Consider the following 15,014-nt stretch of genomic DNA (forward strand, 5'->3'; position numbering starts at 1 on the left):
ATGCCACAGCGAAGTTCGAGTGAAAGGGACAGTCAAATCTGCTCACTTACGCAGAAGGTCTGATCCTTGCTGCGCCATCGGATCCCCAGAAAGCAGCCTCCCCCTGAAGGGCCTAGGAACCCCAGCACTTGCTAAGTGCGCTCCGGGCCCGACCGGAGAGAAGTAAGGCGTGCAAAGGCGGAGCTCCGGGCTGGCGACACCCTCCGAACGTCCAGCCTACGCCCGCCTTCCTATCACCTTAGGGATTTGGCACCGAGAGGGGGACACCCTCTCAATGAAAGGCAGATGTCCCTTTAAGGTTTGTTTTGTAGCTCATGGACTTTAGCCTAAACACGGACCCGCGAGGCTGGCTTTATTTGTCCATGTCTCGAACAGACCCTGGGAAGCTGCCAGTGGAATTGCAGAGACCCGGAGCTCGAAGGGGCGGCGATGTGGCAATCCTTCTGGGATATGAAAAGCGTGGAGCGAACTTAAAGGCATTTGTCTAAAGCACAGGAAATCACTCTGCGGCTTCTGGGCGCCGCGGCTGACAAGGGCCGGACACTGAGTCCCCCGGCGCAGTGACCAAGAGCGCGCGGCTCCGGCGCCCAGCCAGCTCCAGCCCTCGGATCCGGCGCGTCCTCGGGCGCTGCGCCCTCCCCGACCATGGCCCCTCCGCGCCGCCCCTGCCCAGGGGTCGCTGTCGCCTGCTGCTGGTTCTTCACCGGTGAGCCACCCCGCTTTTCTCTGAGCATCTTCTGCGCGCGGTCCTCGGGCTTTAAAGTGGGGAGGGAGGTACACAGAACTGAGACCCAGAGAGGAGTTGGGGGGCGCAGATCCGCTTTCTGGCGCTCCAGGTAGTCGGGGCAGGTTGGGGTAACAGAAGGAGGCTTTGCGCTTAAGTTTTGCCAGGCATTCGTTTTCCTGTTTTCAAAACCCTTCCCCATTGCAATGGCAGAAGAGAGTATTGCTGAAAACTTTATAAGGTTGAATCGACTTTTCCAATTAAAGTTGTTTTGACAAAATGCATTGTATTTTAGGACCTGGTGGATGCCTCCTCCCACGGTCCCTTTTTTGGAGGGAGGTAATGCGAGGGCGCCTGATTCATAGGCAGAGTTCCTACCCTCAGGTTGCTCTAGAGTAGGCATTTTCCTGCTGTCAAGTACTGACGATCTTTGTGTTCCAGAGCTAGGGAAGAGGGACTAAGCCCAAATTTTCCTCTTACCGAGATAATATTTCTATATGAAGCACCCAGGAGGAGGAATATTTTTGAAATTGAGGAAGTAAGAGCCAGCATTCACACTAAATATCTTTTAGAATACAAAATGTGGTGGTGTTAATTTCACTTAGTTAGGTACTTTTAAAGAAAGGACATGAAAATACTAGATTAGATTGGAGATACAAAGTTATATCCACTTTAGAAAAAGGCTGAATCATAGCATTTTCTCAAGGTTTTCCAAATTATTAACCCAAGATCAGATCTTTTTTCATCAGTTACCGATTAAGGGGGGAAAAGTTGCAATGGAGGAAGAAAGAAGGCAAATGAGTGAATCTTTGTGTGAAAGCAAATTACCTGGTTAATAGTTTAATTAATGGCAGACTTGGTATATCATCAATATTCATTTGTTCAGTGTTTCTACTGCTGTTATACTTGTTAGTACATATTAATTTAGCATTTTAGCATTAAAAATAGAGAGGATCCAGCCAGTTTAGGCTGGGTTGGATGATCAAGCGTTGTTAACTATTATGAAGATCATTTAGAAATGAATTATGGGCAAGCAAAAGTGTTTTTCATTGTAAGGTGGCGTAAAAATAATTAATAATGAGCTTCTGGCTTTTCTTCTAAACATTTTCCACTACTCAGGAAATGTCCAATAATCCAAACAGTGGTGAGTTCTGAACAGCTTTACAGCCAATGAATGATTTAACTTCATGAGCTACTGTTACTGTTAGGGGGAAAGGATTAACATTACTACACTTTACACATATTTGAACTGTCCAATTCCAGTTTTTTGGAGGTTGTTTGCATTTTTTTGGTTGCTGTTGCAGTGAAAAATCTGGATAGTTTGCTAAATACTTACGTTGTAACTTTTTTATTCTACCAAATCAACAGATGCTCATACTGAAATGTTCAAAAAAAGTTTTCATATCCTTTGAAAGGACAAGAATGAAACTTTAAGAAAGAGGTTGACAAGTTATAATTTCATATATGTGTATTTTTTTACAGTCACAAGGCATACTGTAGGTTTTCTACAACTGTTGGGGTAGAAATGTACCTTGCTGAATACAGGAAGGGACTCAAAAATAATTTATAGATATTTCTAAATTATAATATTTAGTTCCCTTTTGTGTATAGGTAGATATCTATTTATGCTGTTCAATTATATTGAAATTTAAAATTTTAAATGCTATTGTCTCAGAATCAACAGGTTCCTCAGATAGTCTATATTTTTGCCATTTTATAATGCAACAGTGTCAGTCATCATATTGGTTTCCTTGGAAATTCCTCGTTAATTCATAGTGTCCACACCTAATATGCAGTCACATTACCACATCCACCCATGCTCACCACTGTAGAGCTCATTTTATGTGTCCATTCTGAACCCAACCACTCATCCATCCTCCAGTACACAATTTTCACTATATCTTATTATTCAGTCAAAAGTCTTTGATGGCTCTTTGTTATCTTTCCGATAAACTACAAAATTCTTCACTGACCATGCAGAGTTTGCATTGTTACCCTTTTTCTTACCTCCTGTATAAGAGTTTACTATTACTGTTGTAACAAATTGCCACAGATGTATTGGTCTAAAATAAGACAAATTTCCAATTTTACAGATCTGTTGGTCAAAAATCCCACTGGACTAAGGTATTAGCAGAGCTTCATTTTTTTTCTGGAAGCCCTGGGGTCAAGCCCTTTCCTAATCTTTTCCAGCTGCCAGAGGACACCTGCATTTCTTGGTTTGTGGCTCCCTCATGCATACCTATAGTCAGCGGAGTAACATCTTCAAATCTTTTCTTATGACCCTGCTTCATCATCACATCTCTTTATCTACTGTTTCTTTCTAAGAACCCTTCTAATTACATTGGATCTACCACCTGGATAATCCACGATGTTTTCTGCATCTCCAGATCTTCAATTTAATCACATCTGCCAAGTGCCTTTACCATAAAAGATAACATAATCGCAAATTCCAGGGGTTAGGACATAGATGTATTATTCTGCCTTCCAAAGCCCCAAAATATAAACTGTCCGTGATAGCCAGTTACATTTCCTTACCTTTCCCATAATCCTCATGCTCACTTTGCTACCATGGATATGATCTTGTTTCATGTATCCAGAAAAGCACTCCACCCTTCCTTTCCACCACCCCCTGCTATCTAAACAAACACTCTCCAGCCTTCAAAACTGACTTGACATCATAATAACAAACTACCGACATCCCAGTAAACTTCCCATTAGATTTAAAACTATATTGTATTTGTTTTTAAAAATAATTCATCTAGAAAGATATCTTTAGTTATGTCCCAATGAAGTCCTTTTTATTTATGTATGTTAGAATCTCATCAGAAAAAATGGCATATAAAGAGTTTAACTGAAGAAAATTAAATAAAGGGGCTTAGTGCAGAGGCATTTAAAGGAGTGACCAAAAATAGTGGAGTGCCTACCAACGATAATTAGCAGTGGGAGGAAATGTCATTCCCACACCTAGGTCTAAAGAGGTATCAGTATCAGCTTGACTGTGAACTTGGGCTCTAGGAGGGAGGCCATGGGAAGGAGCTCTGGTCATAAAAGAGCATTGCAGCTAGTTCCAAAATTGACGTATGTCTAGCTGGGTGAGAGTAGGGGAAATAAACATCTCTCTTTTCCCTCCCACCCTTTAATGTCTTGGTCAGCCCTCCCATTGGCCGTATTTAAATAGCAGAATTCAATCTCCCAGGGAACAAAGGTCAAGACAAACAATAATGGAGAAAACTAGCATAACTTCATGCTGACAACAAGACATATTTTGAGAATGTATTGTGTGTGAGAACCCAAGCCAAGAACTGGGCATGTATTACTTCCTTAATTCTCAAACAAGGGAAAATTTTGGAATGATTATTGATGTTTTTGAGATGAAGAAGCCAAAATGCTAAGAGGTTAAATTAATTTGTCCATAGTCACCCAACTCAGCTCAGAACTCTGGCCTCAAACTTCATGCTTTGAAATAATATGCCATTTAGGCTTGTAATACGTCCACTTTCATCTCACTCAATCCTGTACATGTGAAATTCAAGCATAAGTGTCCAGAAGACTTTGATAAAGATCTAATTAATGATGCAAGTGGGTCTGTTATTTCATTTCTTTTAGGTATATAGTGAAATTAGAAGATGTCTTACCGTATATTAATTATAACTCAAATAAGACTACTATTGTTGGTTATTAAGAATATAAATATTGGGGGCCTCCCCGGTGGCGCAGCGGTTGAGCGCTGGGTTGCGAAGCTGCCCGCGGCCTCTGCGGCGCCAGTTCGATCCCCGGCTGCTCCCCGGCCACCAGAGGAGGGTCCCACATGGCGCGCAGACCTCTCCTGCCGCCCGCTGCTCCCCTCAGCAGTGTACTTCGGTCCATCTGCCTGCTCTGCTCCCCGCTCTGGCTCTGGTGAATTCTCTCACCCTCCCGCGCTTCTGACTGTACCCAGTGCATGTATAAACAAAACAAACAAACAAATAAATAAATAAATAAAACATGCCTCTATAAAAAAAAAAAAAGAATATAAATATTGGGCCTCCCTTGGTGGCGCAGGCAGTTGACTACAGCACACAGTCTACTACAGCTGTGCGCAGACTCTGCAGTGCAGGTTCGATCCTGGCCGGCCAGCGAGGGTCACACGTGGCGCAGCAGACCTCTCATGTCTCTCCCACTGCTCCCCTCAGCAGTGTCTTTGTCCATCGGCCTGTTCGGTTCCCCACTCTGTCTCTGGTGAATCCTCTCACCCTCCCCACAAATCTGGCCTGTGCCCCGGTTCTTGTATAAATAAATAAATAACTCAAAAATATATATATATAAATATTGAACTACACCCCATTGAATTATATGTCTCCTCTCTCTAGAAATGTTTTGATTTGTCTAAGATCAAGGATCTTCTTTTGGTACTTTTTTCACAGACAAAGTTTCCTATGTAAAATGAAGTCCATTGAGATGACTGATTGAATGTGGGAAGTCAGTCATTTATCCGTAGTATGGAAGTGACCGCTAGTAGTACACAGTGGATTGTCAGGACTTACTGAAGATGGTGATACTCTTTAGTTACTTTGATGTCTGTACATGCAACAATAAATTCATAGATTTTTTTCTGTTTGTTTAGTAAATAGGCAATAAGAATAGAGAAAAAACCTATATGCTAAATAGTTTGCCTATTTTTCTTCCCTGCTGCCATGAGGCTATTTTGATTCATGGACTTTTGGACCTCAGATGTAACTGTTGATATTACTTCCTTAGAGGGGTGCTATTCTGTATGCTCCTTCACCCCCAACCTAGCAAATTGCCCATGAGATTTAGAATTTGATGAGTTTCATATACCCCTTGATAGATGTTATAAAGTAGCTAATGTTTAAAATATGTTCACAAAATTAGTGATCAAAATGCTATTCTTTACCTACACGGCCCTTCTGTGTATGAAACACAAAATAGTGTATTTGAATGATGCTAAGAAATTGAAGTGAAAGATATTTGGTATTGTGGCCACAATGTTAAAGTCAGAATAGATGGCTTATTCGGAAGGGTCTGTGACTGAGTAAGTGTATGCTGTCTCAAAGAAAGTAAAGTGTCAAGAAATGTAGATGAACTGAATACATTCCTCTCCTCAAGATTATTGAGCTTCTTTCAGATCCTTTGTTGTGTTCACTCTTCTGAAATTTCTGGACCTTTACATAAACAGCTACTTACATTGCTACTGATCCTATAGTCCAATGATGAATGTCATTTCCAATAAACCCACAAGAGTGGATTGAACTCCCTTCTTTCCATTTGTGTATACCCCAACACCTTTGCTTCTACAATACACCACCTGATATTATAATTAAATATTTAATTGTCTGTTTTCCCATCTTGCAATATATTCTGTGAAGGCAGGAATTTTGTCTATTTATTATACTTAGCATTTAAGAATAATGACACTTGAAAATTTGATTTAGAACCCATGTTGAGTCAAAAAGAATAGACTATACACAAATTCATAACATCTTAAGGGATCAGATTGTGTTACTGAATTGTATTCCCAGCTGGACTATTTACATTTGCCCATATTTATTTATTTAAAGATTTATTTATTTATGCATATTAGAATTGGGGTATAGGCCAGTGGTGAGGGAGGTGAGAGGACTCACCAGACACAGAGTGGGGAACAGAACAGGCAGATTGACCAAAGTACACTGCTGAGGGGAGCAGCGGGCAAAGCAGGAGAGGTCTGCTGCGCCATGTGGGTTGCTCCCTGACCGGCTGGGGATCGAACTCGTGCTGCAGAGGCTACAGACAGCGTCATAGGTTGTGTCTTAACCCCTTGTGCCACCCGGGAGGCCCCCATTTGCCCATATTTATATCAAATTCAATGGAAGACAGCATCAATTGAATGATGCATCATTTTTTCATGCACTGAGAAAGAAAAGGTCTGCCAATCCAATTATAATTACTAAATTGTTAGAAGTCTCCTAGTTTCAGAATTGTTGAAATATGGGAAAATGTGCATCTAAAAATTTAATCAATAACGTATAGTATATGTACATGACAATCTTTTGTTGTGTTTCTTTGTATTTTGAATATCTGCATGGAAAGATTTCAAAAACACTCTTCTGGATACAAAGATATGAATGATGTTGTTCTTTAGTTCTCTTCTAGAGCCAGGTTTATATCTGATTCAGGGAATAATTGCTTGTCTGGCACCAGCAGCCTCACCAGATCCCCAGAGCAGAGCTTATTCTGAATACTCTACCTTTAAAAGGAAGCTTTAGGAGAAAGGTGACAACAAAGTAAATTAAAGGATGTTCCAGATGCATAGGATCAGCGCCTCTAGTTTTGGCAAACCCTAACTTTCTCCTTTCATGCTGGTAGGAAATGCTAAGGATATATTTGTGAAGAGAACTAATTTTTATCTAATATCTTCTATAATTTAAAAAGTTTAAAAAGCCAATTAGCTCTTAAGAGATTAAAATAGATGTACTGGTTCGTGTTGAGAATTCACTTTATGTGCAAAAACATTAATATTATTTTATACAAACAGTAAATCTCTACAAACAAGTAAGAAATCTGAATAGAAAATCATTTTATTCAAAGGAGTGAAGACATTTGTCTCTTTAAATGATTATCTGAAATTTGTTGCAATAGATGCAAATTCTCAAATATGAATAGGACACCTAGATCATATTAGAGTGGTAAATGATTAAGATGAATGGTCCACATATTTTATTATAAATCATATATTCTTAATAAAAATCACAAATAGCAATGGACTTTCAAAATTGTTATGGTAACTATACATTAGCTTGCCAAACACTGAAGTTTGAAAATACATGAGTATTTAATAGTCCTTACAATTATACACATTATTGTAATATTTTTGGTAAAATGATTCTGTACTGTATAGGGATACATACAAACACTCACAACCACACTTCTGTTGATGAGCTTTTGTTTATTTGGTAGCAGGTTTTGTATTGTTTTATAACAATTGCAAGAAGTATTTTTAATCACAGGAAATTTAGATAGTGAGTACAAGGTCCTTTAGAGATTTCCCTTTTCCCTTTTACCCTTTTGCCTGAATTCAAACTGAATAATCCTCCCAGTTGTCCACTTAACTTTTTGTGGGAGGTCACAGGGTATCTTTGTACAATCTGAAGTTAGCACATTCTCTCTAAATAAATGATTGCATTTATCACTAGATATTCATAATCAAAGATCTGACTGTTTATTCTGTAAAGATTTTTTTCCAAACCATATATAATAAAACTTAAGGGGCCTCCCTGGTGGCGCAAGGGGTTAAGCACTGCATTATGAAGCAATCTGAAGCCTCTGCAGCAGGAGTTCAATCCCTGACTGGCCAGAGAGCAACCCATATGGCGCAGCAGACCTCTCCTGTCTCTCCCGCCTGCTGCTCCCCTCAGCAGTATACTTCAGTCAGTCTGCCTGTTCTGTTCCCCACTCTGTCTCTGGTGAATCCTCTCACCCACCCCCCCTGCATCTCTGGCCTGTACCCCAGCTCTTGTATGCATAAATAAATCTTTTTAAAAAAGTTATGCTTTATTTTGAAACATTTAAGATCCTTTTTTCAATGTTAATAAAAAGAAGACATGTTTAGAATAATCACTTTGTTGGCATGAATATCTCAAAAACTGAAAACTTACATAAAAGTTATATAAAAATTTAAAGGTGATCCTGTTTTGAAACTTTTAGTAACATTATAAAAGAGAATGGAATTTCCCAATGTCAAGAAGTCAGTGATAGATTAGTTAAAAACTGAATTAAAGGAGAATTGGCTACTCATTCTTTCACATAGTAACTAAGTTCATGTTATAATTGTTGTATATTCCATTCCAAAAACACAAAGACAAAAGGTAGTCTGTGCTCTTAAAAAGAGCATGGCCTGGAAAAATAGACAAGCAAAGAAGCAATGATGGAAGGTGCTTCTAAGATGCTGTGAGCAGAGAAAAGAATAGTTTTTTGTTTCAGAAAACTAAGTCTTGCAAAAAAGTACAACATGGAAACAAAAATATATATATGCCGCTGCTACTATTTAATGGCTGCTATGTTAAGTACAAGGTTTTCACACAAGAGTTCCCTCCTTCAGAAGCCTATAACCTAGGTCTTTGTCATAAAAAAAATTTTAAACATATTATTATTATAGGAAGGATTGTAAATCAATTAGCAATAAAGTGCTTGAACTACTCTGTGCAGTAGGAAAGCCTTAAATATATCTTGGAAAGAGATGCTAGCATAAATAAATGCCCCCAAAAGATTTACTGTTGGTGAAGTATACTAAATTAGGTATTTTTTCTAAAACTGAATTATGATCACATTAATATGAATCCTTGCCCCTTGTCTTTTCTAACCAGATTTCTCTTTTGAAATCAGGTTTTCTTAGAGGTTTTCATAATACCTTAGAGGTATATAAGCTCTATAGTTTACAAAGTGTTATAATCTCATTAGGAACTCATAAAGATTTTCCAATGAGAAAGAGAGGACAGATAATCTTACTTACAACATAGGCCGAAAAATTTAGGTTTATAGAGGTTAGACTTATCTGAAGTTGCTAAAATCCAACTATAAAAGACCATAACTCAGATCTACTGATTCTCAACCTGCCAGCATTCAGTTTAGAATCAGTCTTTTACCTTTAAAATGGGATTAAGGGAGTATTGAATTCAAAAGGCAGTATACAATATTAAAAAATAATGTACTAGGTGAAATTATGGATATCATTTAAAAATTTTAAATATTATTACAGTACTATTAAAACCATTTTAATTCCTGAATCCAAATCCCTCTGTTTTCAAGTAAAAGAAACTGGGTTTCCATGAGACTGAGTTCTGCCACAAGTTGCAGTGAAAATGAGTGACAGAGTAAGAATTGTAATCCAGGCCACTTGACTTCTACCCCAGTTTTCTTTTTGAGACATTGGAAATGTATGAAAAAATTCTAATTGAAAACTTTTGGAGATTAGCAACACAAACATTTTTTTTTTTCCTGGAGAGAGTAATAAAAATAAAATGTTATAGGACAAACAGATAAAAAGTTACTGATATAGAGGTTTCTATTTTCCAAAAGCCAGTAAATAAGTGAAAATTGGATTTTAAAACAACAAAGCTAAATCATGATTTTGCTCAATCAAGCTAGCAATGATTTTGCTAATTTGAGAAAAGACTGAAAATAACATTTATTGCTGTATACCATATAACTGCTATAAACATACTAGTTTTAAAATAAGTGGAATTACTTTTTAAATATCATTATTAGATTAAAGGAGCTATGGTTGATAATAATACCAGTGCCTTAAGAGTTGTCTGTGATATTATCATTATAACTGCCATACTTTACATCTAATCTACTTAGCTTACCATTCATATGCAAGGGACTTTTCAAGAAATAGTGGATGGATCCATTCAGAATTCAATAAGTAAGAAAAGATAGGTGTTCCAATGAATATAATGCATGGTTTCAAGTTTGAGATAATATTTAAATTGGTCCTTATGGATAAATAGAATTTATACAAGTAGGAGTGAGAAGAAATGAAATTTAAGTAGGGACACAGCAAAGCAGAAAGATCCCAGGATGTATGGGGAACGAAGACTAGTCTAGTGGAATGTAGGATGCCAAATGGGACAAGAGGGAAATAAAGCTTGTAAAGCCAGATCATGAAGGTCTTAAATTAGGAATTTGGATTTTAATTAATAGAGAATGGGAACACCAATTTGAAATAAAAGATAACAATTGCCCTAGAAATACCACAGGTTACAACAGAAAATATGAGAGAAAACGTGATCATTCAGCAATTAAGTGCAAGTTATTTTTAAAAAGTTCTGCTACAGATGTTTCAGATCAAATAGTGATTCTATGAAAATTTTGCAGTATGTTCAATCACTCGAGTACATCTGCATTTAAAAAGATAGCCCAAAGCAGTTTGCCCTCATAGTGAAATACACACACACACACACACACACACACATCTTACCACAGGTTTTAAATGTAGAAATATATGTATTTTTCTAAAATAGTAGATCTTTCTCAAGCAGATTGACCTAGACTGGGCAAATTGATAACTATGTTGGAAAGAGGAATATTAAATATTTTTTAAATAATAAATGTGCAAAGAAAGGACTGGGGCTTAGCAAATTCTTTAGGTTGGTTCCTAAGCTGTTGGACTGTAACTGGTAAAGGTGACAGTTAAGGGGAGGTGGTAGTGGATAAAAGAAAGTAATTTATGATTGTAGAGATGATTTCAAGCATCCATAATAAAGTATTGTGGTAGTGGAAAGAGAAAAGAGCGTGGTGTTAAGGAGGGCTGAATTTGAATATTGGTTGTGTGATCATGAATACATTTCTCCTCTGTAATTCTCTTTCTTAACATATAAAATAAGGTTAACAAATATTTACCTTTGAGGTAAGGATTAGAAAGAGCATAAGAAAGTACCTGGTAAATATTCAAGAAATGATAGCTGCTCTTCTTTTACTGATGAAAATAATGTAGTATGTACACATGTTAATTTGCAGTGATGCACAGCTGAAACTTGTATGCTATAATGCAGTACTACTGCAGTAAAGAAAATTAAAGAATTTTACAGTTTATAAAAAATGATACCTCGGCAATAAAACCTTAACATGGATTAAGATCCTATGTGCCTGCCTTATGATTTTTTAATCCTTGGCATACTTTGGAGTAGAAATTGTGTGGAAAGATATTCAAGGAACACCTAAAAGTGTGCTCATTCTCTCTCTCCCCCTCCCTCCCCCCCACCTTTGGAAATGAGCTAGGAACTTTGTGAGGGCACTCAATATGGTGGGAAGGTGAGGAAGGAAGAGGTAAAGCAGTTAAGGAGAGGGAAAGGAAAGACAACAGAACCATGATTAACTGTTCTAATGTGCACAAAAGCTGTAAATAGGACTTTTCTGTTCTCTTACAATCTCTGAGGAAAGCAACTGTCACTTGACTATCAAAAGACTTGTGCCAAAGTCAGATACCTCTGTTTTAACCCTGTCTCACAAGTCCAGGGTGGTAAGCTTCCCTTTCATGGCATACACAGTAAAGTAAAGAAGAGAATGGGAAGATATGTATATAGCACTCCCCTGGCCTCCACCTCATTTTAATTCCCTAAGAAACTTTGTGGGCTTTTTCAATTCATTGGTCTTTTTAAGAGGCAATCCTCATTTCTCAAACTCCAAACTCCCCCTCAGTACCCCCGCAGGAAAATAATCCTAAGTGACCTAAGGAATTTTTTTTTTTTTTTCTTTTCAGATCACATCTGTATGGCTAGATGCAGTAGATCGGGTTTTCTCCACTTCCCATAGCTCAGCTCTCAGCTCAGCTTTGGAAGTGAAGCTCCCGCCCTAAGCTATTGCGACCCAACCCCCCATCCTTAACATTTCACAGGCTACTGAGCTGCGGAAAGCTGAGACTGCCAGCTTTGGGTTCTGGGATTCCCAGGACATCAGGTCCAGCCACTGAGAGGTCCACCCGGGGGTAAATTCCACAGATAGTTTCTTTTCCCTCTGGGATCAGTGCCTTAACTTGTGGGTTAATTAGATCCTGCAGACACGGTAACTAAGCGCAGAAAACAGCTCGGCAGCTTGCTCAGAGCCCAGAACGTCCATGAGCAGTTATTTTCAGGAAACTTCTGGACACCCCAACTCCATTAAACATGGAATGTCTGAGTGAGGATAAGGCAGGAGCAAAGGCGACCATCATTTGATGCTAGGGCCTAAATCTGCACTTTTGAGTGTTCCTTTTACTTTTAGTTAAGTTTGCAATTGGATCGGAGAAGAAAGTGCAAAGTGTAAAGTAGCAGCTGTATGCGGCTGAAAAAATATATATATATATTTGCAACCGCATACTCCCCAGATTCCTCACTAATAGGGACACAAAAGTCAATTCAGGAAGCCCAAGCTCAGCATCAGAGTAAAAGACACGCCGCCAAAGTCTCCGGGCACTGCCCTCACTCTCGGGAGCGCCTCCTCGCTTAGTGCGCCTGCGCGCCCGCCTCCCTTTTGGGGACGTAAAACGTGCGCCGAGAGGCGGGACGCGGCTGCGCCTGCGCCTTCGTTGCGTCAGCAGCTGGGTCCCTGCTGGCTGCTGAACCGCAGGGAGGAAAGTGTTCGCCGCCGCGTTTCTCGCCGTGGCTCGGCCCGCCGCTCCCGGAGGCTGAGAAGAAAAGGGCTAAAGTAAGTGTTCCCCGGGGCCTCTTGCGTCGGAGTTAAGAGTGTTCCCTTCCTACCCGACAAGTGCCTATTGGAGCCGGACCCCGCCCCCTTCCGGGCCTAGACTCCCCATCCTCTCCCTGCCCCTTCCCGGTTGGGGACTTCTTGGGTTCTTCCAGTTTGGCTCAGAGCCTTGCCAAGGTCATGAAGCTCGTGAGGAAAGACATTGAGAAAGACAATGCCGGCCAGGTGACCCTGGTCCCCGAGGAACCTGAGGACATGTGGCACACCTACAATCTAGTGCAGGTGGGCGACAGCTTGCGCGCTTCCACCATCCGTAAGGTGCAGACCGAGTCCTCCACCGGCAGCGTGGGAAGCAACCGTGTCCGCACGACCCTCACTCTTTGCGTGGAGGCCATTGACTTCGACTCTCAGGCCTGCCAGCTTCGGGTCAAAGGGACTAACATCCAGGAGAATGAGTATGTCAAGATGGGGGCTTACCACACCATTGAGCTGGAACCCAACCGCCAGTTCACCTTGGCCAAGAAACAGTGGGACAGTGTGGTTCTGGAGCGCATTGAGCAGGCCTGTGACCCAGCCTGGAGTGCTGATGTGGCTGCTGTGGTCATGCAGGAAGGCCTTGCCCATATCTGCTTAGTCACGCCTAGCATGACCCTCACTCGGGCCAAGGTGGAAGTGAACATCCCTAGGAAACGGAAAGGCAACTGTTCCCAGCATGACCGGGCCTTGGAGCGATTCTATGAACAAGTGGTCCAGGCCATCCAGCGCCACATACACTTCGATGTTGTAAAGTGCATCTTGGTGGCCAGCCCAGGATTTGTGAGAGAGCAGTTCTGTGACTACATGTTTCAACAAGCAGTGAAAACCGACAACAAAGTGCTCCTGGAAAACCGGTCCAAATTTCTGCAGGTAAAAGTCTTACCTAGGGATAATTAAAAATGGGGAGAGGGATTGGTGTAAACTGCTCCTAAAGTTTTAAAACTGGGGAAAATAAAAGGAGAGAGAGAGAGAGAGTCATTGTACTTGATTGGTACTGTGAGATTAAAAAAAAAAAAAAAAGAACTGTAAAATATATGACAAGTTTTTAATAATAATTTTGCTGAAATCTGTAAACATAGAAAGCCTCATTAGTGCTTATGGCTTGGGGCCATTTGTGGACTGATTAATTGTTGCTCTAAGAGATTTTTTTGTCTTAACTTTTGTAATTGTGATTCCAGGTACATGCCTCCTCTGGACACAAGTACTCCCTGAAAGAGGCCCTTTGTGACCCTACTGTAGCTAGTCGCCTTTCAGACACTAAAGCTGCTGGAGAAGTGAAAGCCTTGGATGACTTTTATAAAATGTTACAACATGAACCTGACCGAGCTTTTTATGGACTCAAGCAAGTGGAGAAAGCCAACGAAGCCTTGGCAATTGACACATTGCTAATCAGTGATGAGCTCTTCAGGCACCAGGATGTAGCCACACGGAGCCGTTATGTGCGGCTGGTGGACAGTGTGAAAGAGAACGCAGGCACTGTTAGGATATTCTCTAGTCTTCACGTATCTGGGGAACAGCTCAGCCAATTGACTGGAGTAGCTGCCATTCTGCGCTTCCCTGTCCCTGAACTCTCTGACCAAGAGGATGATTCCAGTTCTGAAGAAGATTAATGATTGGAACTTGAAGTTGAATCAGCCTTGTGTCTCACTCCTTCATTGTTTCAATAAATTTTCTCAGCTTCCTGATGACAGAAAGCTGTCAGAGTGGCGCTTTGTGATTCTTACAGGGATGTCTCATTTACTTGGTCACACTAGGTATTTTGTGGTGGGCAGGGCTTGTATTCAGTTGGCAGGATATGTATTCAAACTAAACAATAAACTAAAGGGAAACAATTTCCATGTATTACAATGTCTTTTAATTGAAATGTTTTTATAAGGAATTAGGAGTTATAGTACTCAGCAGCAAAAGTTTTATGTATTTAATACAAGTGCCTATATATTCTTAGGAATAGGTCATGAAATCCTGTACTTCATGCTATGAAAGCTTTCCTTAGGAATACTTTAATAGATTATACTCAGTTTACATTGTGTATTTTCATTCTGCATGGTGTTTTTGCACTGTTTAGTGCTCCTTTTTCTCCCTGCTTCTACAT

At 40.1% G+C, this 15,014-nt stretch overlaps 2 protein-coding genes across 2 annotated transcripts in view; both read left to right on the forward strand.

Annotated features, from left to right (window-relative positions):
* Nucleotides 1-645: 645 nt before the first annotated feature.
* Nucleotides 646-15,014, forward strand: part of ITGA1 (integrin subunit alpha 1) — a gene marked incomplete at both ends in the record, with an annotated part of 141,106 nt that continues 126,737 nt past the window's right edge. The window contains one exon of the mRNA XM_084233401.1: nucleotides 646-706. Within this exon, the coding sequence (XP_084089527.1) occupies nucleotides 646-706 (61 nt within the window). The remainder of the gene's footprint in view (nucleotides 707-15,014) is intronic.
* PELO (pelota mRNA surveillance and ribosome rescue factor) lies at nucleotides 13,067-14,532 on the forward strand (the record flags this gene model as incomplete). Its single annotated transcript, XM_084233402.1, has 2 exons — nucleotides 13,067-13,792; nucleotides 14,101-14,532. The coding sequence occupies 2 exons, from the start codon at nucleotides 13,067-13,069 to the stop codon at nucleotides 14,530-14,532; spliced, it is 1,158 nt and encodes a 385-aa protein (XP_084089528.1).

Source organism: Talpa europaea (genome assembly GCF_964194135.1).
Source record: "Talpa europaea genome assembly, chromosome: 5".
Classification (NCBI taxonomy): Eukaryota; Metazoa; Chordata; class Mammalia; order Eulipotyphla; family Talpidae; genus Talpa; species Talpa europaea.